Below are 27,795 nucleotides of genomic sequence, written 5' to 3'. Positions count from 1 at the left end.
ATAGGGGAGTGTTCATACTTAAAACCATTAAAAAATGTAATCGTCGGGGCACCTGGGTGGCGCAGTCGGTTAAGCGTCCGACTTCAGCCAGGTCACCATCTCGCGGTCCATGAGTTCGAGCCCCGCGTCAGGCTCTGGGCTGATGGTTCGGAGCCTGGAGCCTGTTTCCGATTCTGTGTCTCCCTCTCTCTCTGACCCTCCCCCGTTCATGCTCTGTCTCTCTCTGTCCCAAAAATAAATAAACGTTGAAAGAAAAAAAAAAAAAAATTAAAAAAAAAAAATGTAATCGTCATTGTTTTAAACTCTTATCCCAATTTCCCCAAGATTATCCTCATTCTCATTTTCTGAGAATGTCAGCCAACCTCGCATTAGTCAGATTGTTCACTGCAGTCCTTAGGCATATCCGATGTCGCTCCGGAGGAGAATACAAATGAAAATATATTCACTGCCACCCACTTTGGGACAAGCCTGGTTGTAAAGAGAATGGTGTTCCTGGTGTCGAAGGATAACTAGGAAATCCATCTGGCTGAGCTGAATAGCTTTCCAGAGCCGAAGCTGAATGGACCTGATAGAAAGAAGGTGCAGGTTAGCAAGTGCCAAATTCATTCAAGTCTGTACCTGCTTTTGCTTACACCCCACCACAGATATTTAGAATGGGAAAGAACAAAAAAACAACAAAACAAACACTGGGGCAAGATTAAGTCTGCTTATTCTCCCGAAATTTTAATAAACGTTCAAAATACTTCAGATGCTGGAGGCAATGAGAGATACCACTGAAAGACTTCATATTCTTTCCAAAAAGTAAGTTTTCTAGAGAAAATATGCTTTAATGGTCCATTATTTCAGCTTAAATTATAAAAGACCAGCTCGAATTTAACGGACACATATGAAGATTCCATTTGTAAGCTCTAAACTAAGATCTGAAAGTCTCAAAGCGGGAAAAGAATTCATACAGACGAATAGACCCCAGCACCTTTGTTACTCTCCTGAAGGAGGACGAGGATAATCTGCACATTTGGGGAGATTAATCATAAGTCTGCAAACATTCTGCTACGAGCCATTTTGTGGCCAACGTTGGGCTACCATTATTGCACAGCCAGGTAACCACTACAGAAGCCACCTCCGGGTCTTGCCATTGAACTCCCGGTGGACCCTGCCTGCTTACCTGCTGTAACAAGGCAGACTGTGCAGCTGCATTATGCTGTAATTCCTGCAAGGATGACTGGGAAGGATTCTGGGAGAACCCGGGGATACCTGGGAGGGACAGCAGGCCTGGGAAAACAGAACTGCCTGCAGCTTGAAGGCCGGATGACAGGCTAAAACAATAGACAGAAGAATAGGTCAAAATGCGGCGAAGACAAAAGCTATTGCTTCTATATCTGTCAAATACCACCTTAAGACTTAAACTTTAAATTTCTCTGTTGGAAGGAATCCTAAAAGTCAGCCACTCACTGATAGCAAATGTACTTTCTCGTACACAGTATGTTAGTCTGAATTCAGGAAGTCTGTGTTTTGCATAGAATACTTCCCGCTGGTTTATAATGACGACACATGACAAACACTACAATTGCCTGCGCGGGCGTTAATATTGCACACGCTGCTCTCAACGTGGCTGCAGAGCTCCCCGTGTCCTGGGTACTGAAGCTCCGGCCCCGAAAAACCAGACTGCGGCACCAGCGAACAATGAGATTTTGCTCGGAAGACTCTAAACCACAACGTGGGCCAAGAACGACCGCAGCCTCCCCACGCACGAGCCACATACCCGGCCTGGGCAACGAGAGCAGAGTTGAAATTGGAGCTAAACGCCGAGGCGAATCCCGGGAGGACGGGAGCCGGGGACGGGGTCGTGGCAGCGACGGGCAGCGGGGCGACGGCGGCCACCGTGGACGGCGCCTGCAGCCCCGGGAACGAGGGGAGCGCGGGGGCGACGCTGGGGGTGTTGGAGACTGAGAAGCCGGGGTACGAGGGGTTTGAGGCCGGCAGAGGTCCCTGCGTGACCGAGAAGAGGGAGGGGACGGCGGTGGACAGGTTAAGGGGGAAAGGGGCCGCCGAGGCCGGCGCCGAGGCCGCAAGCCCCGGGAGCACGGCTGCGGTGGAGCTGGCGGCGGGCACGGGCGTGGACGTGACCGCCGCAGACGAGGTGGCTAGTAACGACCCTGGAAGAGACACGGAGGGGTTGAGAGACGGGTTGCCAGTTAGGGGGAAATTACTGGTCAGAGACGTGAACGGAGGAAGAGCCGTGAACACCGGAGTGATGGGCGCGGAGGAAGCGTGCGGCGGGAGAGCGATGGACGAGAGCGGGTTGGACACGTTCAGGGGGGCGGGCAAGCTGGGGAGGCCCGACAGGGCGGGGTTAAGGCAAGTAGACAGAGTGATGGGCACCGACGCGGACGTGTACGCGCGGCCCAGCGCCCCCAAACCTAAAGTGCCGTGGGGGGGATTCGCCGAGTGAGACGGGCCTTTGAAGGCCGAGGGAGTGGGGCTCGTGGGCTCGGTTTTGATCATGACAGGGATGGTGGTGACGGCGGGGGCGGACGCGCCGTGCAGCTCCGAGTTACCCGGGTGGGGGCCCTGCAAGAGCGGAGCCGACGAGCCCCCGCTGACCGGCACGGAGGCGGGACACGACGCCGGCGTCACCAGGGGAGAATGCGCGGGCAAAGTAGATGGCGTGGAGGCCGAGTTGGCCACGGTAGCCGGCGGGCCCGGGAACATGGCCAACCCGGGGGTGGACGATCTCTGCGCGGCGGGCACGGCCGAGGGGGCGTAGCACTTGCCGGGGCCTGGAGCGGGGGAGTCAGGGTTCGGGTGAGTCAGAGAAGACAGTGAAGCCAGCCCACTTGTAACAGCAGAGGACAGAGCGGATGAGTTGATTAAACTGGTGTCATTTGAGGTCAGAAAGCCTTTTAAAGCAGACAGAAGAGGACTGTTTGCACCGAGGGGACAAGCCACGCTGGGGGCAGAGCCGCCGGCAAGTACAGGAGGGGCAGGTTTGGACACGCCTTGGGATGTGGGTGTTAAGGGCAAGGGGAGGCCCGCAAACACTGAGGACAGAGAGGCGGAATTCGGGTTGTTGGTAGAAGCAGCGGTAGAGGTGGCAGCAAAGGGGAGGCCGGGGAAAGGGGCAGACGTAGAAGCGAAGGTTTCGCTGGAAGCAGGAGCGGCCCGAGGTGCGGACGTGGCCTGTGGGGTTGGGACGGAAGGTGCAGGGGGACCCGGCAGGGGAACCAGGCCAGAGAAAACGGACGGGACGGGAGCCGCAGTTGTGCTGTGGACGGAAGTAACGGGCGCCGCAGGCAAGGAAGGGGTTCGGATGACTGTCGGATTTGGCGTTGCTGGCTGAGGAGTATGGACGGCCGCGGAGACCTGCCCGGGGAACACAGGGAGGACAGTATTCGGCATGTTCATCCCAGAAACGGTAGCAGCTGCCAGTGCTGACGGATGATTTACTGCTTTGACTGGGGATGCGGTGGGGACTGGAGTTGCAGCCGGTGTTGAAGGGTTGGAACCGTGAGGAGAGAAGAGTTGACTTCCTGGGGTAGAGAATGCTACGGAGGGAAGAAAGAGGCAAGAATCTGTCACCATGCTGAAGTGTCAAACTGTAACCCAAGAGAAATAGCAAAATGTCTAACATTTAACAAACACAAAGAAAACCGGTGACAGGTGTAACTGGCACCCACGTTGCTTGACTCTACGACCCTGATCGGCACTGCGGAGCCTCCGTTAGAGCTAGCTGTCTTCTACCTAGACTCTGCTCAGAAGAGCCCTCAGATGCACACAGAGAAAGCCTTGAGAAATTAGCAAATTCTCTTTTTATATTTTCCCAATTTTTAAAAATTAAAAATTTATTTTGTGGTTAGTGTTGGTGTACTGACTTTACCTTTCATTCTTTCAAACCACTTACCTAGAGTAATAACAAGTCATTGCTCCTCTTAGGAGCTTTTGGGACATCACTTTCCTTGTAGGCCTTCCAGGATTCATGCCTATTTCTCCAGTATTATGGCCACTCGGTGAGTTGAACTTGATATTCCAGTTTATAACCTATACAGCTTTTTCTCCCAAGCATTTTCTCATACTGCCTCCTCTCCTCTACGCAATCTCAACCTCTAATATTTGCTTTGTCCTAGGAGCTCCCTTAGGGGCAAAAGCTGTATCTAATTCATCTTTAGAGCCTTAGCACCTGGCGCTGTGCATGGCATCTAATAAATGTTTGCCACACTAGATATATCACCATTACCTCAACTATAGTTACCAGACCCATCCAAGGACTTACTCTGAAGAACTGTACTATAGTTGGCTATCACATTTTTATTCTGATAAACTCTACGAATAATTACTGTAAGTATTTTGGGGGATGATCTGTGCTTTCTCCCTGAATCAATTTAGTGACAATGTTAGCCTTTGATGATCTTGTTAGTGTCAAGTGGAAAGCATGACTTAGGTTGCTGAAGTCCTAATGACAACTATCGTCTGCTGCCACGCTCATATCGAAGTCTGTTTCAGTTACACGCAGAGAATGTTCCTTTTGCAGTGATAATCAACTGAAAGATATTTTCATGGGCTAAGATTCAAGTTTCTAAGTTTATGCATAATAAAGACTCTTACATAAAAAAGTTAACATGGTCAATGAAGTAATGTACTATACGAATCATGGTGGGGAAGGGACCATAGGAAAAGAATGGAAGAAAATAGCATACACATAATCCATTCGTACTAAGAGACGGCCAAAAGATGCTATATTGGGCTGAACAAATTTACAGTAGTTTCAAAAAGAGGGGCACCTGGGTGGCTCAGTTACTTAAGTGTCCGACTCTTGATTTCAGCTCAGGTCATGACCTCATGGTTTGGTGAGTTCGAGACCCACATGGGGCTCCATGCTGACAGCACAGAGCCTACTTTGGATTCTCTCTCTCTCTCCCTCTCTCTCCGCCCCTACACCACTCACTCTCTCTCTCTCTCAAAAATAAACTTTTTTTTAAAAAAAGGAAAAATGGCAGAATTGACAAACAGTAATATATAAACACATACACTTCAAACCAAGAGGCCTGTACCATATTCATGTCATTGCCAGTAATTTCATTTCAAGAAAAGAAAGCCTAGCTATTTTAAATTTAGAGAACATATGAAAAATGGATTTGTACTTTTGTTGGCATTTGTTTCATGAGCAGAAGCTCAAGGAATATATACCTAGTTTTGTACTAAATAATGTACTCAAAATTTATCTAGGTCAGCATTGGTTGGGAAATATTTGAGAATTCACTATTTTATACAATGACATGCTGAGGACCATGCAGTTAATGACTGATCATAAGATAAGACCAAACTGTCCCACAGCATTCTTTATAGCAGCCTCCAAAAGACTGGAGATCTTTTTATATAACAGAGCAAAAGTCATGCACTGTTGATCGTAGTGCCTATAGTTAAAATGTGACAAAACAACAACAAATCGAAAAAACTCCAAAAATATACCATGATAAATACTACTTTCCTGTCACGTAATTTGGGTGTCAACCATAAAACAGTAGATACTGTGCCAAGTACTTTATGTCTGTCATTTCATTTGTCCTCACATAACCCTCTGAGATTGGTACTAAAAACCCCATCTTACAGACGGGCAATCTGCAGCTTGGTGTGGTTAAAGCAATTTGTTAGAAGATCATATAGCTATTAAGTAGTTTTCAAAGGGAATTAAGGTTCAGGGCACCTGGGTGGCTCAGTCGGTTGGGTGTCCGACTCTTATCTTGGCTCAGGTCATGATCTCATGGTTCGTGAGTTCAAGCCCCGTGCCCAGGATCTGCACAACAGCATGGAGCCTGTCTGGGATTCTCGCTCCCTCTCTCTCTGCCCCTCACCCGCTCCCATGGACACATGCGTGCCGTCTCCCTCTCAAAATAAGTTAGTAAACTTAAAAAGATAGAGAATAAAGTTTCAGTTATGCAAGCTAATAAATAATTTCCAGAAATCTGTTGTATAACACTATGCCTACAGTTAACAATGCTGTATTGTGTACTAAAAAATTTAAGAGGGTAGATCTCTTTGAGATCTTATCATCATAATAATTTTAAAAGGGTCATGCAGCTATTAAGTGATAGAACCAAAATTTGAACCCCAGACCCACATCCTTAACCACTATCCTAGTTTATCTTTTCGTTTCTTGATATTATTCAAAAGGCAAATAAAATCTTAATATCATGCTAACATTCACAACATAGGAAATCAAGGTATGCTATTCCTAACGTTGGTTCTTATGCCTCTTAACTCCCTTCAAAAATAGGTTAGTGAAGCTGAACATTAAGGCTCAAGTTTCCTTAACCTCCATTTCATAGAAGGTAAATGATATGGTCACAAAGCTAGGCAGCACCAGAGCCAGGATAAGAAAACGATGCCCTAACATCTCAGTGTTTTCCAGCCCATTATGATACCTCCTTTAGAAGCCACAGCTAAAAAGCCCGGTTTAGACACCCTGCTCAGGGGCGAGAACTCTCCCACAGAGGCTCCTAACTATGCCCTCTAATGATTAGATTCATGTGCTGCTTTGCTACACAAGAACCGAGCCCAAGTTTTGTCTCCTACCAGAGGGCTTGCATCTCCTTCCTGACCACAAAGATCCTCATCCAGAGGAAGAAGAAAATGTTGTGGCTCTACTGCCCCCTGCAGGCATCGTGCTGGCGACATTTTCCATCTTCCTTTTTCAATTCCACTTTCTGCTTTGGCAACCCTTACTTTTTGTTCTACACTAAACTACGCTACCCCTAATACTTATGAAAATAATGAAATCTGAAACGAGTACTTAAAATAGCTTTTGGAAAACAGGGTTTTTATCAAAAACCTTATGTGTTTCTATCAAAACAAAAATGAGGTTTCTAATATTACATAATGTAAAGTGAATGTGGAACGTAATGCCACATAGCACTCCCATTATATTGCAAGTTTTTCACATAAGACACAAGGGCATATGGTTAATTTTAAACCCAGTTAATATATACGTTTCCTTGTGTATATAAGGTACCACTATCAAGCAACTTTTAGCGAGTATTGATTAAATTCGTTAAGTAGGAACTTTCCCCAAAGCATAGATTCCAGATACATTCAATTCAAACTGTTGTCAGTGGGTAACGGAGCAGAAAACCGGGACAGACTTCAGCTATGTCTGGAGCAAATTTGGTACTTACTTTGATTCTGTGTAGGTTTTGACTGACTGGAAAGGTCTTCATTTTCTATATGAAAATAAATCAATAAAAAGGTTGATTTCAAGTTTTATTCAAGTTAATCACCACCATAATAACCAGAGATTGGCATCAAAAAAAGAAAAGCTCAGGATGTGGATGCATTCTATGTTAGGAAAAACAACGTACGCTTATAGAGAGAGAAAGGAAATGGAGACAATGGTAGTAACTATAGTGAAGATTGACAGCATCATGAGCAACTGACCCCTAACCTCCGTCCCCCACCACTTCTCCTTAACTTATCGGGCTTTAAATCACCATTGATATTTTGCAGACATATTTAAAAACACTTTCCGGAAAGGTGATGGCCTGAGACTGCCACCCAGGAGCAAGTGCAGGAGGACTTAGAGGTGGGAAATGGATGCCGAGCACAGAATCCACTGCCACCTGAGGGAGCGATCTCACAGGCCGTGTGACGATCCAAGCAAACAGAAAGAAAGGGGCCCTGCTTTCCTGTTGCACTCACACTTCTGCAAAAGGCCCTATGCTAGGAGCTGCCGAGAACCACCCTAATGGAGGTAGACTTGAAGCCTGTGACACGGACCCAAGAGCACACTCCCCCCCCCCCCCCCCCACACCCCCGGGAAAGGACCTAACTAGACCATCAGTCAAAGATTCAACGGGAAGAAAATTACCTCATAGCTTGACAGTAAATGCCCAAGAAACAAACAGTGGGACATATACAAGGCGCAGAAGGAACCTGCAAGCTCTGACGTGGTGAGCAAAAAAAGATCATAGCTTGGCTAAGGAACCTGGTACAAATAAACAACCACAACATATGGTGTCTATCAATAAAGATTCAATGAAAGGAAAAAAAATCTTTAAAAACTTGTAATGCAAACTGAGAACACATACACACACACACATAATATGCAAGAAAATATAAGCAGGGAAGGTGAACGTTTAGATATAGAAATCTGATTCCAAATCAATAGATGTAAAGAATGGTGAAGATTAGAAATAACATTATAAAAGCTAACTTGCTTAGTTGGGAATAAGAAACGACAACAAAGTCACACTTAAAATGGTAAAAATACAACAAAAAAAGAGGATATATAAATACATAGGTAAGAGACTTAGAAAACAAATACAGTGCAAAATAAAAGTACCAGAAGGAGAAAGAAAGAACAGATGAAAAAGCAGTAACTAATGGAATAATGAGAACAAAATTTTCCTAAGCTTTAAAGACTTGAATTTTCCTATCTAAAGGGCTTACAGAGTTCTGTGAAAGATTAATGCTAAGATCCACACCTAGACATCCTGACGAAATAGCTGAACTCCAAGATCAAAGACACTTCTGAATTTGAAAGATAAGGAATATTTTCTTTGCAAGCTTACAGAAGGAGACTGAGGTTCTAATAAAGAAGAGAAAGTTAGGGGCGCCTGGGTGGCGCAGTCGGTTAAGCGTCCGACTTTAGCCAGGTCACGATCTCACGGTCCGTGAGTTCGAGCCCCGCGTCGGGCTCTGGGCCGATGGCTCAGAGCCTGGACCCTGTTTCCGATTCTGTGTCTCCCTCTCTCTCTGCCCCTCCCCCGTTCATGCTCTGTCTCTCTCTGTCCCAAAAAAATAAATAAACGTTAAAAAAAAATTAAAAAAAAAAAAAAAAAAAAGAAGAGAAAGTTAACTGGAATTGGGTTTTTCATCTACAACTCTGTATATGTGCCCTTTTTAAAAAGTACTTAGAGAAATTTTCTGCTCACAGAAAAGCACAATGAGCACATCAGGACCGAGGATCAGAGAACAGAGGAAGTAGTAAGAGGCCGTTAAGTTCAGAGGCCCAGAAGGAAACACGTATGGTATTCCAACAAAACACACATACTGATGAAAAAGGAGAGTGAGAGAGAAGCCAGTGGAGCAGGGAGCAGCTTTCTTAAGTTTTTGTATACTGACAACCATTAACAATACAAAGTAATCACTAGTGATCAAAAGTTCTAAGTTTGGGTGGGGTAAGGCGAGAGGAGCTATTAAAAATAAAACAGCAGTGTGACCAATACAAGTAAACAAAAGTAAGGGAAATGAAAAACTGGGACAAAAGATTAATAATGAATACAAAAATAAAATGGAAGGACTAAGAACAAATATGCAATTTTTATGATATGATGACTGAAAATGCCTATTAAGCCTCATTCCCACCGGTTTAAAAATCAGAATCCAGCTATATGTAATCTATAAACCAACTAACCTAACAACAAAATAAAACCCTAAAATAAAAATTAAAAGTAAACATAAACATAAAATCAAATAACGTTATTTCTACAATATGAAAACAAAAAGGACAATACCCAATAACACCACGCAAGAAAGAACTATCTTAAAGTATAACTCAGATGACATTTTTTTTATACCTAGAAAACTCAAGAAACTTTCAAGAAAAAAAAGTAGAATAAGTAATTAGTAATAAGCACGTACAAATGAAATATTCCATTTATAATTTTAATAAAAAATACCTTTAAAATCCCTAGAGACAAACCTAAGGCAAAGAACCTATATAAAGAAAACTATAAAATCTTCAAAGAGATAAAATATGCCCTGGGGGAAAATCACTACCACCTGACATAAAGACAGACACAGGATTGAACAGTAAGACTTAATATCATAAAAATGTCAGATCTCTCTAAATTTATATAACTGTATATATTATATAATTACATATTAATTATATGTATAATTAATGATATAAAATTATATAACATTAATATCTGTAACTATAAATATATATATATATATACATGTACACATACATTCAACTGTTTTTAACTGCATAAAATGATCATGTTCAGATAAAAAAAATTTCCAAATATAGTAAGAAAAATAGAAAATATAGTAAGAGAAAGCTAGCCTTACCAGATATCAGAACACACTATAAATCTGCTAATCAAATCAACATATCATCATAACATAAAATAACTAGACTGGAACAGAATAAAGAATCCAGAATTAGAACCACATGTGTATATGAAAACTTAAGACAACTGCATCTTTCAAATCAATGGGGAACACAGATTAGTTAATAAATGGTGCTGGCATGACGGGCTACTCTCTGGAAAAAAATTAAGAAGACCCTCTATTTCACCCCTACATGAAAATAAATTCCAGATGCCGTAAGAGTCTTACAAGACCCGGATAACCTGGACTGCCCAGGGTTAAGAAGATCTGAAACAAGATAAAACAGTTCCAGCTTTTCTTTCCTAGCCTCTCTTTGTCTATGCAAAAATACAAAACTCTAAAGGCTAAAGGTACCATAAACAAGGGTAAGAAATAAAATGATAATTTTGGAAAAAACTGTTTAGCAACTCTCATCGGAGTACCTGCCTGCAAACAACAGAACCACTCTAGTGATTAAAAAAGAATTTGTTAATAAATGGTATTAAGTAACTCTGGGTCTCTGAGAAGGATAGAAAAAAAAAATTAAGTTCTATCCCTACCCTACACATATCTAGAAATAAATCGTGAGTAGATTAAAAGCTATATGTTAAGAAAGAGTCCCTATAAAAGTAATTAGCGAATACAGATGACATTTTCATACTGCCGGGATGGGGAAGGGTTTCCTTAGCAAGACAAAACTCAGAGGAGTCAAATAAACAATACCTAAGTGAAATATTACATTTTTGTGAAAGAACACAAATGAAAATATAGGCTAAATCCCATGTTCCCTACAGACTCAAAGGAAAATGGTGAACTGAAAACCCAGGGGAGGTTTAAGCCCCTCTGAGCACCTTCATACAAGCTTTTCCTCCCCACATAGGAGTGATGTGCCCAAACGGTAATACTCATTAAGTCAACTGTACTCTTCTACAGCCTCTCAAAGTTTCTTGCTCACGCGCAACTGTTCCTCGTTCCTCTGTCTCTAGCTCGCTCATGTTCGCACAGGTGGGCCAAGGCCGCTCTGGTAGAACCTGCACATCACACTCATCCATCATCAGGGTGAGCTCGTTCTCCCGTTAGGACACACCACGGCAAACAACTGTTCCCTCCAGTGTACATTTGTGTCTAAGTAAGCTCTTACTTTTAACATCCCGTAACAACACGATTTTACCTGTTCCTACTGGATTAGGAGTATATGGAGGCGGAGGGGGGACACCCGGAGCTATGACGTTGGCTAATGGTACCAGACCTGCATTGTTATAAGCACCTAAAATAAAATTAGAGGAAAAAACCATAATTTAGTATCATTCTGTGGCCACGAGTTCAAACCGTATTAACACAGCTATCTAATCTTTAAAACTGTTACGTAATAGAGTTGCCTTTCACGTGGCGGTTTGGGTCTACTGTTAGGAGAAAGCTGAGATCACATGAGACAACTGGAGATTGTGATTTCCCACTGCAGGCTCATTCCGGACATGAGCTCACTGAACGGCAGGGCGGGCAGATCCCGCCGTACTTAAATGATCTGCCTCTTCTGTCAAGCACACACAGTTGAGGATACCTTTGAAAACCAACTACTGAAATGGGATTCAAGATGATTCACCAAAGCAAAAACTCATAATGATTAAAAAGAATCTATAATTAATTTACCAAAAAGTAAATGCCCTAAACTAAACTGGCTGCTGCGCGGCTGTAGACCAAGGCACTGTGGGCAGAATGAGACTCATCAGAGCGTATTTCAGAAGTGCTCCAATTTTCCCAAGTACATACACCAACATTTACTTTCAACTTAAGAATAAAGGGCAAAAAGAAGAAAAAGTAAAAAACGTATGAACTGCTGCTTACTTGGTGCGATAGTTGCGTGTGGCCGGCACGGAGGTATCGGATAAGGGACCGGCTTATGTGGATTGTATGTTGGAGGAGGCTAGACGAAGGGGAAGTACAGCAGTTAGAAGAAAACTAAGTCAGGAGCCTCCCTGCAAAACAGAATACAACTCGTCTTTTGACATATTTAGTACTAAGAGGCTAAAAATGCTCCAGTATATCAAAGGCTACTGGAGCGATACGCGGCACAAAATCAGGGAAATGTCTTTGCTCGAATAAATGTGGTTCCTATAATTTCCAAAGGCAGATGCTGCCAAAGACTGCTGTAGAGGTGTTTTTTATTTCCGTGTTAAATCCTCTCTCATGAAGGGTCAGCTCTTCTCCAAAATAGCAAACTCCTCTCTGACCCAGTAGAGGTTAATGTGAGAATTCCTAGCTCCTCTTCTGTCACACAAGAATTCCGCTAGGTTTTGGAGCCTTGGCTACCCAAGAACTTCCAACATCCTCCTAAACTCATCAGAGATTCATGTTATCATTCTCACCCTCTTGTCACCTTGGGAAAAAAAAAGCACCATATCCGTTAGCATTCAGCACTCTGACAACTCCAGGAGAACGTGGATTGGGGGTGGGGGGGGGACTATGAATTCGGTGTTTTGGTCTTCTTGCCTTTTGAAATCCTCAACTCTTTTATTTTACAGTTCAGCTGGTCTCTAGAAAGCCAGAGGTATCTGAAGCTACGCCAAACGTTGTATTTTTCACTACAGTGAGCGAGAGAGGGACCCCACTTCGGGGAATCTCGCACTCATGCTCTTGAGGCAGAGGGCATCCATTGGTAGTAAAAGACCTAGATTCTTCCTAGTTCTCATACACGGCAGCCCAGTAAGATGCACTAGTCTTGTGCAAGGACTATGATCTGTGACTGTTTTGCTATAAACAACGGCCACTGGAATTCCTGTCATGTAAACAAGCAGGGACCGCAAGACAGCTGTGTGAAGGCCTCAGCCACTTCAACTCGAACAATCCTTCAACCTGCAGGGTCATCTGTGGGTTTAGTTTATATCCTAACCAATCATTAAAATCACTCCCTTAAAAATACCCTCAGCCTCCTGGCTCCGCTCTTGCTTCACCAGTAACACTCATTTGGCCACAACCTTAAAGGTCTCCAGACTCCACTCCTGCAAGGGAACAGGTGAATAGGGACAGCAAAACAAAACAAAACAAAACAAAACAAAACAAATTTGACTGGTCTCGCTTTGAAATAAAACACGGAACCTCAGAATGGCCCTTAACACTGTTAACTAATTATGCTTTTTTATTTCCCTAGACCCTTCACTTTCCTGGAGTTTCTGGTATACTCTAAACTTTACAACACAAAAACAGAATTTATGCTGTCTGCTGTGGACAGACAGAAAACTACATGTAAGAGTTAAGACCTGTTTCATCATTTCTTCTCTACACATACCGGTTTAGATGGACCAAGAATCCGTGCGGCTATTCCTTTGCCTTCATTAGTACATTCTTCACCATCTTTTTTCAAGGGAGTTCCCTATTTAAATAAATACGTAAATATGTAAATAAATATGTATGTATGTATGTAAGTAAGCAAATAAATAAATAGAAAAGAATTGAGACTTAAAAAGAAAAAATCACCTCAAAGCAAAACCAAAACAAATCCCTCACAGTATTACACTGAAGAAAAGGATTGAACACGGTAGGATAAGGACCTGGATTCCAGATCCAATCCTGACTTGGCTTTAAGACCCTGTTAAGGTCCTCAGCCTTCCTCTGCCATAGAACCCTCACAACATGTACAGGCACCCAGAAGCACGCAATACACATGAGGATGACAGGAGAGCAGAATGAAGTAGGTTTTAATTTTTCCCCTCCACAAATGGAGCAACCAGAAACAAGACTTCCATGCCTAGGTATGTGTAACGGTCAAAGGATCAAAAAGAGTACCTATATTACAATCAAAAATAGATGATAAAAAATGATGTTCTCAATAAGCATTAAGTGTGATAGTTTACATTACTCAAGAATAAGTGAGACCTCATTCAAGACTGCTATTATTAACAGATCAGCATGAGCGGACAGACTATTACGATGCATCCTCCTAAGGGTGTGTCCCTAAATGGTACATACTAGTAAGGAAGCCAACTTCCAAGATGGCTCCCAGAGGTCCCCACATCCTGTATGCCCTTGTGAAGTTCCCTTCCAGAATGAACAGAGCTGACCTGTGTAACAATAGGGTATTCCAGCAATGATGGCAATTTGACTTCCAAGACTATGTCCTAAGAGATAACACAGCTTCCACTTGCTTTCTCCTGGATTATTTGCTCTGATGGAAGTCAGCTACCAGGTCATGAGGTATTCAAGCAGCACTACAGGAAAGTCCTTATGGTAAGGAACAAAGACCCCCACCAACGACCAACACTAACTTGTCAGGCGTGTACACGAATCCCCTTGGGAGCAGAGTTTCAAGCTCTAATGGAGTCTTCTGATGACTATATCCTCATGAGAAACTCTGAGCCAGAACCAATCTAAGCCTCTCCCCACTGAGAGAGGCTGTTTTAATCCACTGTTTTAATCCACTGAGTTTTAGGGTTATTTGTTATAGCACAAAAAATATATACCATTCTTTGAAAAGATTATCTTATAAAGACATTTGAGGAACACCGGTTGGTATCAAAACAAATTTTTTTTCCTACAGGACTTCTCAGAGCCTTTAGCATGCAGTGTGACTCTCCAGGAAGGAAACATTGCACATAATTTTCCAAACACACTTAATTGTGAAACCGAGGAACACTGAGAATATGAGAAATGGTCCTTTATTAAGTGCAAATAAGTGCTTCTAACAAAACAAACTCATCCTCTTTTCTGTTTGGCTTGTTTTCTATACATTTGACACGCGTACTTTAACGTAGTCTGAACTTTCCATCAGTAAGGAATCCATGAATTAAGCTGCCAACGTAATAAATTTCCTTTCCTTGGTAGAAGCATCATCAACTGGTATTTTCTTTAAATGTCTTAACTATGCTAAATTTCATACTTAGCCACAAGAAGTTTCCATAGTCACAAACATATACTTACTGGGAAAATTCCATTTATGCGACTAGGTTTTCCTTTGGGATATGGATTTCCTGGGATTGTTCCACAAGAAGATATCATGGCATGAGGAGCTTTGCAGCCCCCCTTGAAAGCCTGTAACAAAAAAAGAGGGTTGTTAAAAAACAAAAAACAAACTCATAGGCTAAGTATTCTGGGTATTAGGAAGACCCGTTAAAAAACATGAACTGAGGAACAGCATCACATTAATCTGTTCATACATTCATCAGCACTTACAGTAGTGAACATGACCAAAATTCTTTAGTAAAATCATTTTATTTCAATGGAATTACTCAAACGGTAACATGTGTTTAATTAGCTTTCTATTGGTCACAACGAACAGACTCCTACACAAAGATATCTCCACAGGAGGTTTTGCAAATTGTGCGCAAAAAAGTTCATTTACTATTTAACGTGTCCCATTTCTCCAATGACCAAGAAATAACTTCGTCCAACTCTACAAATGCCAAGCTTATGTTACAGGTGAGGCAAAGAGAGCAACAGATGACACGGACATGGGTCTGCTCTGAAGACACGTGTAACTTGGTGGAGAAAACACAAGCAAGTAACATGGGAGGGACACTGGGTATCCAAAGAGCTGTACTGTTGAAAAAGCAAGAGATATCTGGGCAAACTGCATTCATCATAGTGTTCCATAGTCATGAGACACAATGAGGGATGTTCTGGCTTATTACTGCATTCTCAGCTTCTACAATGGTACACTAACCAGTCTTGAATTCATACTCAATAAATATTAAATGAATGAAAAACACTACATTAGGCGACATATATCCCAAGAGACCCATATTACGTTACAGGGGTATGAAGTTATATATGGCTGTATTTTACAGCTACGCACGATGTCACATATTCTGTTGCAGAAGTATATTGGTTTTATAAATTCACTCACAACACATGTAATTGGCTATATAATCCCACCCTAAAAATTATCTCAATTTTTGCTTTTTATAAATAGTACCAGGGTAAATACCCTTACATACAAATTGGTATATACTTATTTCCTTGGAATAAATTCCTAGTAATAGAGTTTTGGGGTCAAAAGGCATGAACACTTTAAGGCTCTCCTAGTTTACCTTCCAGAGAAGTTGTACTAACTTACATTGACTAGACAGCCTATTCCACAGAATACTCAGGCCCATGTTACTTCTGAGAAGGAAAAGTGACCTGATCAGAATGCTTTATATGGAAGAAAACAACAGCAGTAAATGCAGTGTGCCTTAAAGAATTTCGTCAAGAGAACCAATGAACAAGTTATTAACGTTAGAACTGTGGGCTCAGATCTTGCTTCTGCTCCAATAGTTCATGAGTAAGGTGAAGTTTTCTGCTGGCTCTGAGCTTAGCAGAGGCTGCAAGATTTAATGTGCCTCGGCAGTCAGGCCCCAGGAGAGGAGTCTGCATCTTCCTCAAGCAGGTTTTTAGTCATTAATTCAGTTTCCAGCCATCACGATCTTAAGAAACAAATACCTTAAGTAACAAGTCAAGTAGGTTTCAGTAAGTACTCCTTCTTCCATTCTTGAGATTTTAAAGTAGTAAACTGGAATTCTGCTTCATTATCTATCTCTTAGATCTGATTAACGTAAGACTGATGACAATGAGGGGCGCCTGGGTGGCTCAGTCGGTTAATCTTCTAACATTGGCTCAGGTCAAGACCCCGTGGTTTGTGGGTTCAAGGCCTGCGTCGGGCTCTGTGCTGACGGCTCCGAGCCTGGAGCCTGTTCAGATTCTGTGTCTCCCTCTCTCTCTGTGCCCTCCCACCCCTCCCCAACTCGTGCTCTGTCCCTCTCTTTCTCAAAAATAAATAAACATTAAAAAAATTTTTCTTTCAAGTTAAAAAAAAAGACTGATAACAATACAAATTTAAAACATCACATTCACAATTACAGAAGATTAAAGGCAAAAGCTTGGAGGCATGGCAAAGCTACTAGGGGATGGAGACCAAATACCGACTGAGGCTTAAGCTGAGGAGCTGAATACGTCACTCTCAAGCCATTTCCTCATCCACCAGTACCCCCTTCACCCAGCTCTCATCCTCCACGGACTGTAGGGCTGTCATTCTTGACCCATCGCACAAGAGCAGTCAGGTCATTTGTCACAGAAACACGGGAATAAGACTGTACTTTTTCATCAACGTTCAGAAGAACCCAGTGTTCTATTTATAGAGCAATCTTGAGAAAATTACCTGTTCAAGTACTCTTTTGCACCGTTTCTTCTCAGACATATTTATCCTGAATAAATCTTCAATGGGACGAGAATTCTGTGCATCAACAATGTTTCTACCAAGGAAATGCAATTTAGCTTTTAAGAACCTGGACATACAATACAAAGGCCACAATCTTTACCATACAACTCTACCTGGGTAAGCGTCTCCCCAATGACACAGGGAGAAAAGTGATTATTTCGTTTTAATTGGTGAATATAAACAACATGCTTACAGAAAATTGATAAATATAACTGAGCTGAGGCTCATCTGGTTACCTAAAAGTAACAAAGTAATTCAATAAAGAGCACCATTCTGAGATTCTTTGAAAACGTCCCCTCACGAGGAGTAGCAGGAGATCTAAGGCAACAGAAAAAAAAAAAACCTATGTGGCAAAATGCATAAGAGTCATGGTTGATCTAAAACTGAAGCTTACCTTGTGCTTTAATTTTGTATTTTTGTGCACATCTACAAAACACTTGTCGGTTGTAAGTTCCATATGTTATATGGTATACAAGTCCCTTATTGCACTTCAAAATGCACGTGCTCGAAATAAACAGCAACCTACAGACTGTTCCATCTTGCAGAACAGCAGGCTCTTTTCTCCTTGAGCTGACATTCATCACAGTCACTTACTCCATGCAGTGCTGAGTGCTTTCACATATCTTACAGTATCAAAAGTTCACATATCCTACCGAGTAGGTGAGATCCTTATCTTTACACCCGAGGAAAATAAGGTCCATAAAGAGTAAGTACGTATCAAGCCAAAAAAAACATGCTGATCAGAATGTGGCAGAACCTAACCACAAACCCGGAGCTTTCTCAATGAGCCTTTCAAACTATTCAGAGTAGGAAGGCAATGGAAGTCACTGAAATGCGGACAAACCAAACAAATAATCTCAGCATGGCCTGTTATTCTCTAAGGTATAACCACGTGTAATAAGTACACTAGATATTTAGATATAAAAAATTCAGTCTACACTTTCACAGATTTTATTAGAGTTCCATTTGCTAATAAAATTCTAACACACACTAATGAGTTAAAAAAGATTTAAAAAGTTTTCCAAATTTTCTCCAATGAAGTAACAAGAAAATGAAATACTTACGAAGCTAACAGCTCAAGAGCAACTAGCTTGTCTTTACTGAAGGTGAAACAATTGAGAATATGGACCACTTCTGCTGGGTGAACAGCCACCATTTTCTATTAATATAAAAAATAATGTTGTTTTCAACATGTCAAGTTTTCATGCCAGAAATTGCCTTTTTTAGGGAAACATGGTTAAATGTTCTTAATGTAAATATTTGAGGTAAAACTGCTTACTTAAAAGTAAGCCCTAACAACCATGTGACTTCAACTCAGGCTTTTTCTACATAACCATTTCAGTTGAAGACCTAAGTTCCCCATGCACTCTTTCTTATCATTTCTCAGTGGATTCATTTATAGAAAAAAATACTTACATATACTACTTTTCTCAGAAAGGTCACAAAAAAGGGGGTATTTATAAATATGGGAAATACTTGGCTTGAGAAGTTAGAAAAAAAACTACATTCCTCAGCTAGAACACCAAGTAGTCTATAATCAGGGATTCCTAAAGTGATGTCCACGTGCTGAATACTGTTACTAAGATAGGGGGACAGCAGAGTCACCTCAGGTAGGGAAAGGACAGGTTAAACAGTACGAGTGTGCACGTGTGTGAGCAGGGGGAGGGGCAGACAGAGAGGGAGAGAGAGAATCCCAAACAGGGACTGTCAGCGCAGAGCCCTGCTCAGGACTTGACCCCATGAACCGTGGCATCATGATCTGAGCCTAAATCAAGAGTCAGATGCCACCCAGGCACCCCTAAACAGAACTTTACTGCAGAACTTTCTTAGGAGTCTTACAATAACGTGCACTGTGACACTCCAAGATTGTGTGCAATGTTACATAATTTGACTAGGGTACTTTTGTTTTTGAAGATAAGATTCAGCCAATTTACAGATTTATGTTAACAGTGGATGGAATTCAAAGGAAAGTCAATGCCAGATCATTTAGAATCACTGCCCAATAGATTCCTACAATTTAAATTTTTTTTTTTTTTACATTTATTTATTTTTGAGAGACAGAGAGAGCAGGAGTGAGGGAGGGGCAGATAGAGAGGGAGACACAGAATCCGAAGCAGGCTCCAGGCTCTGAGTTGTCAGCACAGAGCCCGACGCGGGGCTCGAACCCACAAACCGCAAGATAAGTCGGACGCTCAACCGACTGAGCCAGCCAGGCGCCCCTAGATTCCTACAATTTAGAGCAGTGGTTTTCAGACAATTTTATCCAGGTTAGCACCAAGAGAATTGGTTTAACTATATACCCTTTTGCAAGTCTTTAAAATTTTTTATTTATTTATTTATTTATTTATTTTTTATTTATTTTTGGGACAGAGAGAGACAGAGCATGAACGGGGGAGGGGCAGAGAGAGAGGGAGACACAGAATCGGAAACAGGCTCCAGGCTCCGAGCCATCAGCCCAGAGCCTGACGCGGGGCTCGAACTCACGGACCGCGAGATCGTGACCTGGCTGAAGTCGGACGCTTAACCGACTGCGCCACCCAGGCGCCCCCCTTTTGCAAGTCTTTAAATGGACATCTAAAAACTATGCTACAAGTTTAAATATTTACAAAAATTGATTTATTTATCTTCGTTATATATTTGTAAAAACTTTGGAACTACTGATTTAGTTCACTTCATTTATGAAAATGTCTATTGTATAACCTAATTGTCAAGATCAGTCCTCTGTGAAAACAACCAAATCAGACTGACTTTGTCAGAAAAGACTGGACTCATTAAGTTGTGCCCATGCTAGCCTTTCGCCTCTAAATACCTTAGAATTTTAATTTTAAGGTAGGTCCAAGTAAGCAGGCCTCAGAGCTTTGTCATGAATTTTTCGTCTTAATAAAATAAGGTGAGGTCCCCATCAGTATTTCTTACAAAACCTCTCTGCTTTGCTCTCCCTCTTAGGAAATTACTGGTCTCTTGGGTCCTTGGGGAAAAGATTTTCACCCTGGGGTGATGGGTGGATGGGTGAGATAACCTTTTTTTTTATAAAGTTAAAAAAAAAAAATTGTTAAAGAGGAGAAACACTAACACATCCAGACACTTTCTTTGCCAAATTAGTTTAGGAAGCTAAGGAACTGTAAATTTCCTTAAAGCTATCTGTGCCTGATCCTCCGAGGAGAATCTTCCTACATAGCCAGATACTATTTGACTTAAATGTCTCCTTTAATTTAGGCTCCAGCACTGTGCTGGCCATACAGTAGCCACTAGGCACGTGTCTATTTAAATTAAAATGAAAGAAATAATACAGTTCCACAGGCAGACCAGACACATTAGGTGCTCAAAAGCCACATGTGTTCAGTGGTTACCAGACTGGACAGCAGAGATACAGAACTCTTCCATCATCGCTGGAAGTTCCATTTGGACAGTGTTGGTCTAAAGAATTATAAATATAAACCCAACTGACTACTGTTCTAAAACTAAATACAAAAGGATAAAGATATCAAAAATTTGAAGGACGTACACAAAAACACTTAACAATTCAAATTCTAGGGGTGCCTGGGTGGCTCAGTCGGTTAAGCGGCCGGGTCATGATCTTGTGGTTCATGAGTTTGAGCGCCAAGCCAGGTCTGCCTGCTTTAGATTCTGTGTCTCCCTTTCTCTCTGCCTCTCCCCCACTCACGCTCTGTCTCTCTCTCTCTCAAAAAAATAAATAAGCTTTAAAAAAAATAAGAATTCAAATTCTAGGGGCATCTGGGTGGCTCAGTCGGTTAAGCGTCCAACTCTTGGTTTTGGCTCAGGTCATGATTTCAGTTTATTGAGTTTAAGCCCTGCACCGGGCTCCAGGCTGACAGCAGGGGGGGCCTGCTCGAGATTCTCTCTCTCTCTCTCTCTCTCTCTCCCCCCTTTCTCTCTGCCCCTCCCCTGCTTGCACTCTCTCTCTCTCTCTCTCTCTCAAAAGAAATAAACTATAAAAGAAAATTCAAATTCTATATTTTGTTTGCCTATAAATATTTTCTCTTCCAATCTGCCAATTAGGATCCTATGGTTCACAACTTAATAAGGTACATACAATTTAAATTCACAGTTTGGGGAGTCTTAATTTTTTTAACAATTATTTGATTAATCAAAGTATAATAAAACTTAGGATTAGTTTTTCTAATGCAAACAAATTACAACCTGAGATCAATTATAGAAAACAAGGGGAGAATTCAAGATACTTAAATTCTTCATTCTAAAGAAATGTGGGTTACTTACATGTTGTAATGCTTTCATTGCCTTTAACTGAGGTTCAGCCCAGGAGAAATATCTCAGTAAATCAACCACCTGAAAAAGCAAAGAACTCCTTTAGCTTTAATGATATGTATTTGCCAACATTCTACAAGATTTGTTTCAGTACTTTGAATTACTATTCGGTCCCTTACTGGCACAAATCACAATTTAAGTGCTCAATGGCCATCTGAAGTAGGTAGTTACCACGAGGAATAGTGCAAAAAGAGAACATTTTGGTCATCACAGAGACTGGGGCAGCGCTGCTACAGAAATAAACAAAAAGTATAAAATACAGGAAAAACAAAGTACCTAAAGAAAAGAGAATGAAAAAGTACTAGATGGAGATAAATGTCAGCTGTATTACGAATGGAAAACTCTAAAAATTTAGTGGAGAGTGACAGTTTTAATCAATCACAAAAGGGTGTTCAGTGGTGTAGTTTAGAATAGGTCTGCTATCTCCTGCACTTTTCCTTGAATCTCAAGGGCACAGATCTCGTATATACACCACAGATCTATTCCCTAAAAGTGTAAGAAGCACCATGAGTTACTCCAGCAATTTGTAAACAGTAGGGCATTTGGGGAACAGTTAGCCAGGCTCTCCCACCACTACTGCCACCGGCGAATTTCAAATGAATGAGGGAGATACTGCGAGATCTCTTATAAAAGATGAGGAGGGCATCAAGGTCACAACACTGAAGTTCCTGCATAGTCACCACCACCCTTTTCACTGCCTCCAAGGGAAATCCAAAAGAAAAGAAAAAAAAAAAAAAAAGACTCAAAGAGGGAGTAATAAAATCTGGGTTAGTGAATTAATGTGTGAAGGTTTCAATTATTCTACAAAGCAAAATTAATGCTAGAGACTGGAGTGGTATATGAAGAGCAGAAAATACTTTCACTCCTTATAAAGTGATGTGTATGCTGCAAATGAGTATTATGCATATGTTCTTTACTATTATGGGAATAATGGTTTTACTATACATACACGTAGAAAATGCTACCTGCCCCTTTACCAACCAAAAAAACGTTGCTATCACGTCTGAGATAGGAAGAAAAACCTTCAATACAATAAGGAGGCTTAGAAGGTCATACTTAAAAAATAGTTTTTAGTTTTTTAAAGTTTTTGATGACTTTAGCAAAGTGGAATAACCACCAAGGGAAGTTTTCTACAAAATTTCACACACACACATATACTCAAAAGAAGAAAAGTTATTATCTATGAGATATTATAAATCTTTGTAAAACATTTAAATTAAGGTCATTTTGAAAAGTAATGGGACAGCTGAAAAACACTCACTAAATAGACAGCAATACAATGCATGCAATTTGTAAAGTAGCTTTTAGGCATTTAAGAGTCAAAACCTCTGTAGGCTTAAAGTGATCCAAACCTCAAGTTTTAAAAATCTTGAGATAACAGATGAGAAGTTGGAGCATTTACTAACTCCACCTACAGATTCATCCACTGTCTACCCTCTCCACATTCTTACCCTTTCTCAGAACTCTTCTCCAGATGCACATTTCTCTTTCTGCCCTATTTCCCTATCAAGTGTTTTTTAAGTATTCCTCAGAAATCAGGCCTCTCTATGTATGTTGTGTGTATGCATACGTATGCATATGCATTTTAAATTAGCAAACTCCCCCTAAAGCTGCATGAGTTTTCATTAAACTACCATGCTTAAAACATTATTTGTCTGGCAGTGACAGAAACTACTTCTTAAACACCACATTTTGTTTTAACATGTAGTCAATTTCGTAATTACTGACTTATAAATACTGTACAAATTTGGGTATGTTTACCATTAGAAATTTATAAATTCATGATGCTATGCTCAGAATAAATATTTGAAAACTGGTCTTGGACACTGAATTTTAAAATGTTACCAGGGGCACCTGGGTGGCTTAGTTGGTTAAGTCTGACTCTTGGTTTCGGCTCAGATCATGATCTCACGGTTCGTGAGTTCGAGCTCCATGTCAGGCTCTATGCTGACAGCTGTGGAGCCTGCTTGAGATTCTCGGTCTCCCTATCTCTCTGCTCCTCCCCCACTTGCTCTCTGTCTCTCTAAATAAACATAAACATAAACATAAAATAAATAAAATAAAATAAAATAAAATAAAATAAAATAAAATAAAATAAATAAAATAATGTTAACACAGGCGCCTAGGTGGCTGAGTCAGTTGAATGTCTGACTCTTGATTTCAGCTCAGGTCATGATCCCAGGGTCCTGGGATTGAGCCCCTCATTGGGCTCCACACTGAGTCTGGAGCCTGTTTAAGATTCATTCATTCTCTCTGTCTCTCTCTGCCCTTCTCCCCGGCTCGTGCTCTCTCTCTAAAACAAAAAATAAGATAAAGTTAATATATGATGTTGCAGTGAAAGTAGGTATGTTTATAAAGTACTCTAACTATACACTAGGTAAAATTTTCTCCCCAAATGGAAAGCTTCTAAAGTTTCTGAATAAATACAGCAACAAATGAAAAGCAATTCTGAACTTGACCAGCAAGTAAATAGACATTAACCAGAATATCAGAGTGAAAAAAGATCTTTGTATACACAAATACCTGTTCACTAGAGAAATATCCATGCACATATTCAATTGCTTTTAATTTGTACTCTGTCAGAACAGCCTAAGAAAGGAAAAAGAAAAACAGCATTAGCATGTGTAAGCTAAATAGTAACATGCAGACGTCAAAACTGCCTAAGCAACATGGCAGCCCTTCTTCAGCCCCAGCACAGGCAGCGAAAGTCACTGGGGTGACATGACATTCTACCTTTCCAGGTTCCGTGCAGTAAGGGATACATTGAGACAGCAGGAAAACCTCCTGAGTCTCCCTACTCACTCCTACCAGGAAAAGGAACAAAGCTGTAATAGGCAAGCGTTGACATTAATAGAAATTCCATACAGAATTCCTGTAAATGTTATTAGAGTTTCAGAACATCCCAAATTCAACCAAACTGTCATTTTTAAGAAGCCTAATTATATCAAACATTATTCACGCATTCATGCATCAGTTATTGAGCAGCTATTATGTGCTAACTGATAGAGAAACATGAATGACAAGGTCTGGTCAGGTTCTCAGTACTTCCACTGGAATGTTAAGACCCCAGGGAGCCAAAAAGGGCCCTCAATTCAATCTGTGTGCCTGCTACTAACTGGCCTTGTGGCCTCTGAAAGGCATTTTAATTAGCTTGAGAACCTTTTTAACCATAAAAAGGGAACAACATTCACTACCCACCTCAGAGTTACTGTGAAAATTAAAATAGTCAATAGTAGATCTGACACATAATAGTACTAAGTTATGGTTCCTTTCCTCACAGGGCCTCTATCGATGGGAAGTTCAGAAGGGAAAGTATGGTGGTCTTGACCCAGCACTATCCAGAACCAGCTGAAATCACATATGTTGTCCTTGCAACTGTTTGCCAAGCTTAGAGATGGAAACAACCATAATTTGGTAGCTACTAATCATTAAAAATCAACTAAACCCTTTGTACTATAAAACAATATTTGTACTTGGTATATATATCATTTTGCTAGGAGAAAATATGACCAGTTTACTGAAAGAAACATCCAGGTTGCCCAGTAGTTTTTCACTGAAAAGGGAAGTGAGGAAGAGAGAATGGGACTCTGGGTAAGGTACTCTTACTGTTGAGACGTAATCTCGGGAAGTGATTACCTGGTTTAAACCAATTTATATCTACAAAGTCTGGAAGCAATTTTTTTTTTTAATTTAAAAAAAAATTTTTTTTTCAACGTTTATTTATTTTTGGGACAGAGAGAGACAGAGCATGAACGGGGGAGGGGCAGAGAGAGAGGGAGACACAGAATCAGAAACAGGCTCCAGGCTCTGAGCCATCAGCCCAGAGCCCGACGCGGGGCTCGAACTCACGGACCGCGAGATCGTGACCTGGCTGAAGTCGGACGCTTAACCGACTGCGCCACCCAGGCGCCCTGGAAGCAATTTTTTTAAAAAACAATAGTAATTCTCATTTAGATATGCCTACATTTTTATCCCATTTTAACAGACTTAAGACAATGCTGATATATCTAATTTGCTTGCAGACCAAAAATAAGGATTTAAATAAGAAAGTAAATCGCTATCTCATGTATGACTTTCATCTCTGGAAAATATCCTATTCCCCTCATTAGTATTTGTGTGTGTGTGTGTGTGTGTGTGTGTGTGTGATCTTTTCACAACATAGGAGAGATTTTGCAAACTGCACCCTATAACTTCCAAAAGTAGAAATCTACTTGGTCTACTTGAACCCACAAATTACTTCCTCATAAACAGTAAATATCAGCTCATAAACAAATTGTTACAAATTCTATACATATAGTTGACAACCTGACATTTTATCGCAAATTTTAATTGGACAAGCTGGATTTGCAAAAGCTGAAATTTTGACCAAAAACAACATTCAATATCACCCAACATGTAAATTTAACCTAATACGCGAATTTGAAAAGCAGTTTTAGGACAGATGAAGAAAACTAACACTTTGCTTTATAGAAAATGCAGAAAAACAGCATGTCTACAGGCAATTTCATTCATCTCATAAGCTGAAATCAATCAATCACCAGAGCATAAAGTAACAAATCCTACCCTGTCAGTCAAGGGTCTTAAAGGTTTGGAAATGGCCAGAAGTTCTAAGCAAAACACTCAGTATTAGCATACTAATGGTACAGATGGTCCTTCCAGATCTAATTATGTAAACACTTTTGTGCTTTAAGTATTTACTGGGCTCAAGGCTACATTCCAAATATTTTTGCTGTTTGGTTCACTCTGGGAGGTAGGTTACATACAACAGCCTCGAAAAGAAGCAAAAATCTAGAAAACAGGAAGAAAAAAAGTGTTGAAATTCAAGTTATTGAAGCCCATTCCTAAGAATATGACTTTAAACCTAATACATTTGGACATTGTGTCCGTCCAGGCAACACATAGCCTATCTTCAGATTTGAAAAACATGCCATGAGAACTCCCATTAAAGAAATTTTATACGTATTACCTCTTAATTGTCAGTCTTAGGTTACTGAAAGATGAGATAAAAAGTTAAATATTAAATCACTTTTCCGCCAAGTACAGAGCTATTAGATTTGTAGAGCCGGCTTCCGAACGAGTATTCTTTGAATATATTTTCCACAATACCGCACTGATCGTCAAATTTAGCATTAACAACTTAATTTCCATTTGTATCGTGAAATATATCGCGATACAAGCTCCCGTAGTGTACATTAAAATTCCCACCAATTTTGCAATCCTAAAACTCGTATTTTGCACCATCGGCACGCAGTCCTTCAAAGAGAATTAACTACGAGAATTCGTAGCTCATAGATTGATTTAAGGCATTAAGTGAAATTACCTTTCTAATTTCATCCAACACCGTTTCAAAGGACTTTTTGTCCATCTTGGTTAGTTTCGACGTGGTTTTACACAGTTGCACTTTCAATCACAAAATGTTCATCCCTGGTCTGCTCTAATAGTAAAAACGTTTATAGCTGAGGAGGAAAGACTCCAGGAGCAAGAAAAAGGATGCAAAGAGGTAGAGAGTACTTCAAACTCTGCAAAAATTTCTAAAAATGGACACTTATAAAAACTTTTTATTAAATGCAAAAACCGCCAGACTTTCTCAGCTTCAGGACACCTCGGGGAAGAGTCCGGTGCTCTCGGAGTCCTGCAAAGAAGCCCAGGGCTTGGCAGCCGGAGCTGAGCTTCGGTCCCCTGCAACTGAAGGCCAGGCGCCGCCGGGGAAAGGTCGTGAAGCCGCTCTCCCGAGTGGAGCGGCCGGGAGAGCAGATGCACCTGCGCCCCGGATCCTGCGGGCGGCGAAGAGGAGGTACCGGCCTCTCAACCCGCACCAGCGCCTAGGCCGCCGGCCGCCGCCCCTCACCGCGGCGCATGGCCCAACTTGCGTTCAACCCCAGCAGCTGCGCTGGCTCCTGGGTCCCGTAGCCCGGGCAGCGGAGGCCGGGCAGGCTCTTTGTTACCAGCTGCCACGGCTTCCGGGAGCGGGCCGGCAGCCGGAGAGCACCGGGAGCCGGGCGAGGGGGCCCACACTCTCCGGTAGGGGGACTCCCGAATACCGCGGCGCCCACGGCGTCTAGAGCCCTTCCTGGTTACCCCTACAGCTCCCACCGGCTCCTGGGGGCCTTTAAAGAAGCTCGTCGCGCCCCTGTAAACCCAACTCTGCGCCGAGAGCTGAGGCCTCTCTTTCCCGAAAGCCAAAGGAGGGGTCCTGGTGTGGGAACGTAGGTGTCTACAGCAAATGCCTG

General features: G+C 41.6%; 1 protein-coding gene across 1 annotated transcript; it reads right to left on the bottom strand.

Moving 5' to 3' along the window:
• Positions 1 to 280: 280 nt before the first annotated feature.
• PROSER1 (proline and serine rich 1) lies at positions 281 to 27,751 on the bottom strand. The gene is made up of 13 exons (XM_025924743.2): positions 26,886 to 27,751; positions 24,089 to 24,154; positions 21,518 to 21,586; positions 18,343 to 18,437; positions 17,219 to 17,312; positions 15,004 to 15,114; positions 13,376 to 13,459; positions 11,935 to 12,013; positions 11,261 to 11,356; positions 7,170 to 7,214; positions 1,763 to 3,545; positions 1,166 to 1,316; positions 281 to 565 (listed from the first exon to the last, which is right to left on the bottom strand). Exons 1-13 carry the CDS (start codon positions 26,928 to 26,930, stop codon positions 443 to 445), a joined length of 2,841 nt encoding a protein of 946 aa, XP_025780528.1. The 5' UTR covers positions 26,931 to 27,751; the 3' UTR covers positions 281 to 442.
• Positions 27,752 to 27,795: the final 44 nt, after the last annotated feature.

The sequence above is a fragment of the Puma concolor genome, chromosome A1, assembly GCF_028749965.1.
Source record: "Puma concolor isolate L17-30 chromosome A1, mPumCon1.1.hap2, whole genome shotgun sequence".
Taxonomy (NCBI): Eukaryota; Metazoa; Chordata; class Mammalia; order Carnivora; family Felidae; genus Puma; species Puma concolor.
The sequence above is the reverse complement of the archived record's forward strand: the minus strand, read 5'-3'. Positions and strand labels throughout refer to the sequence as shown.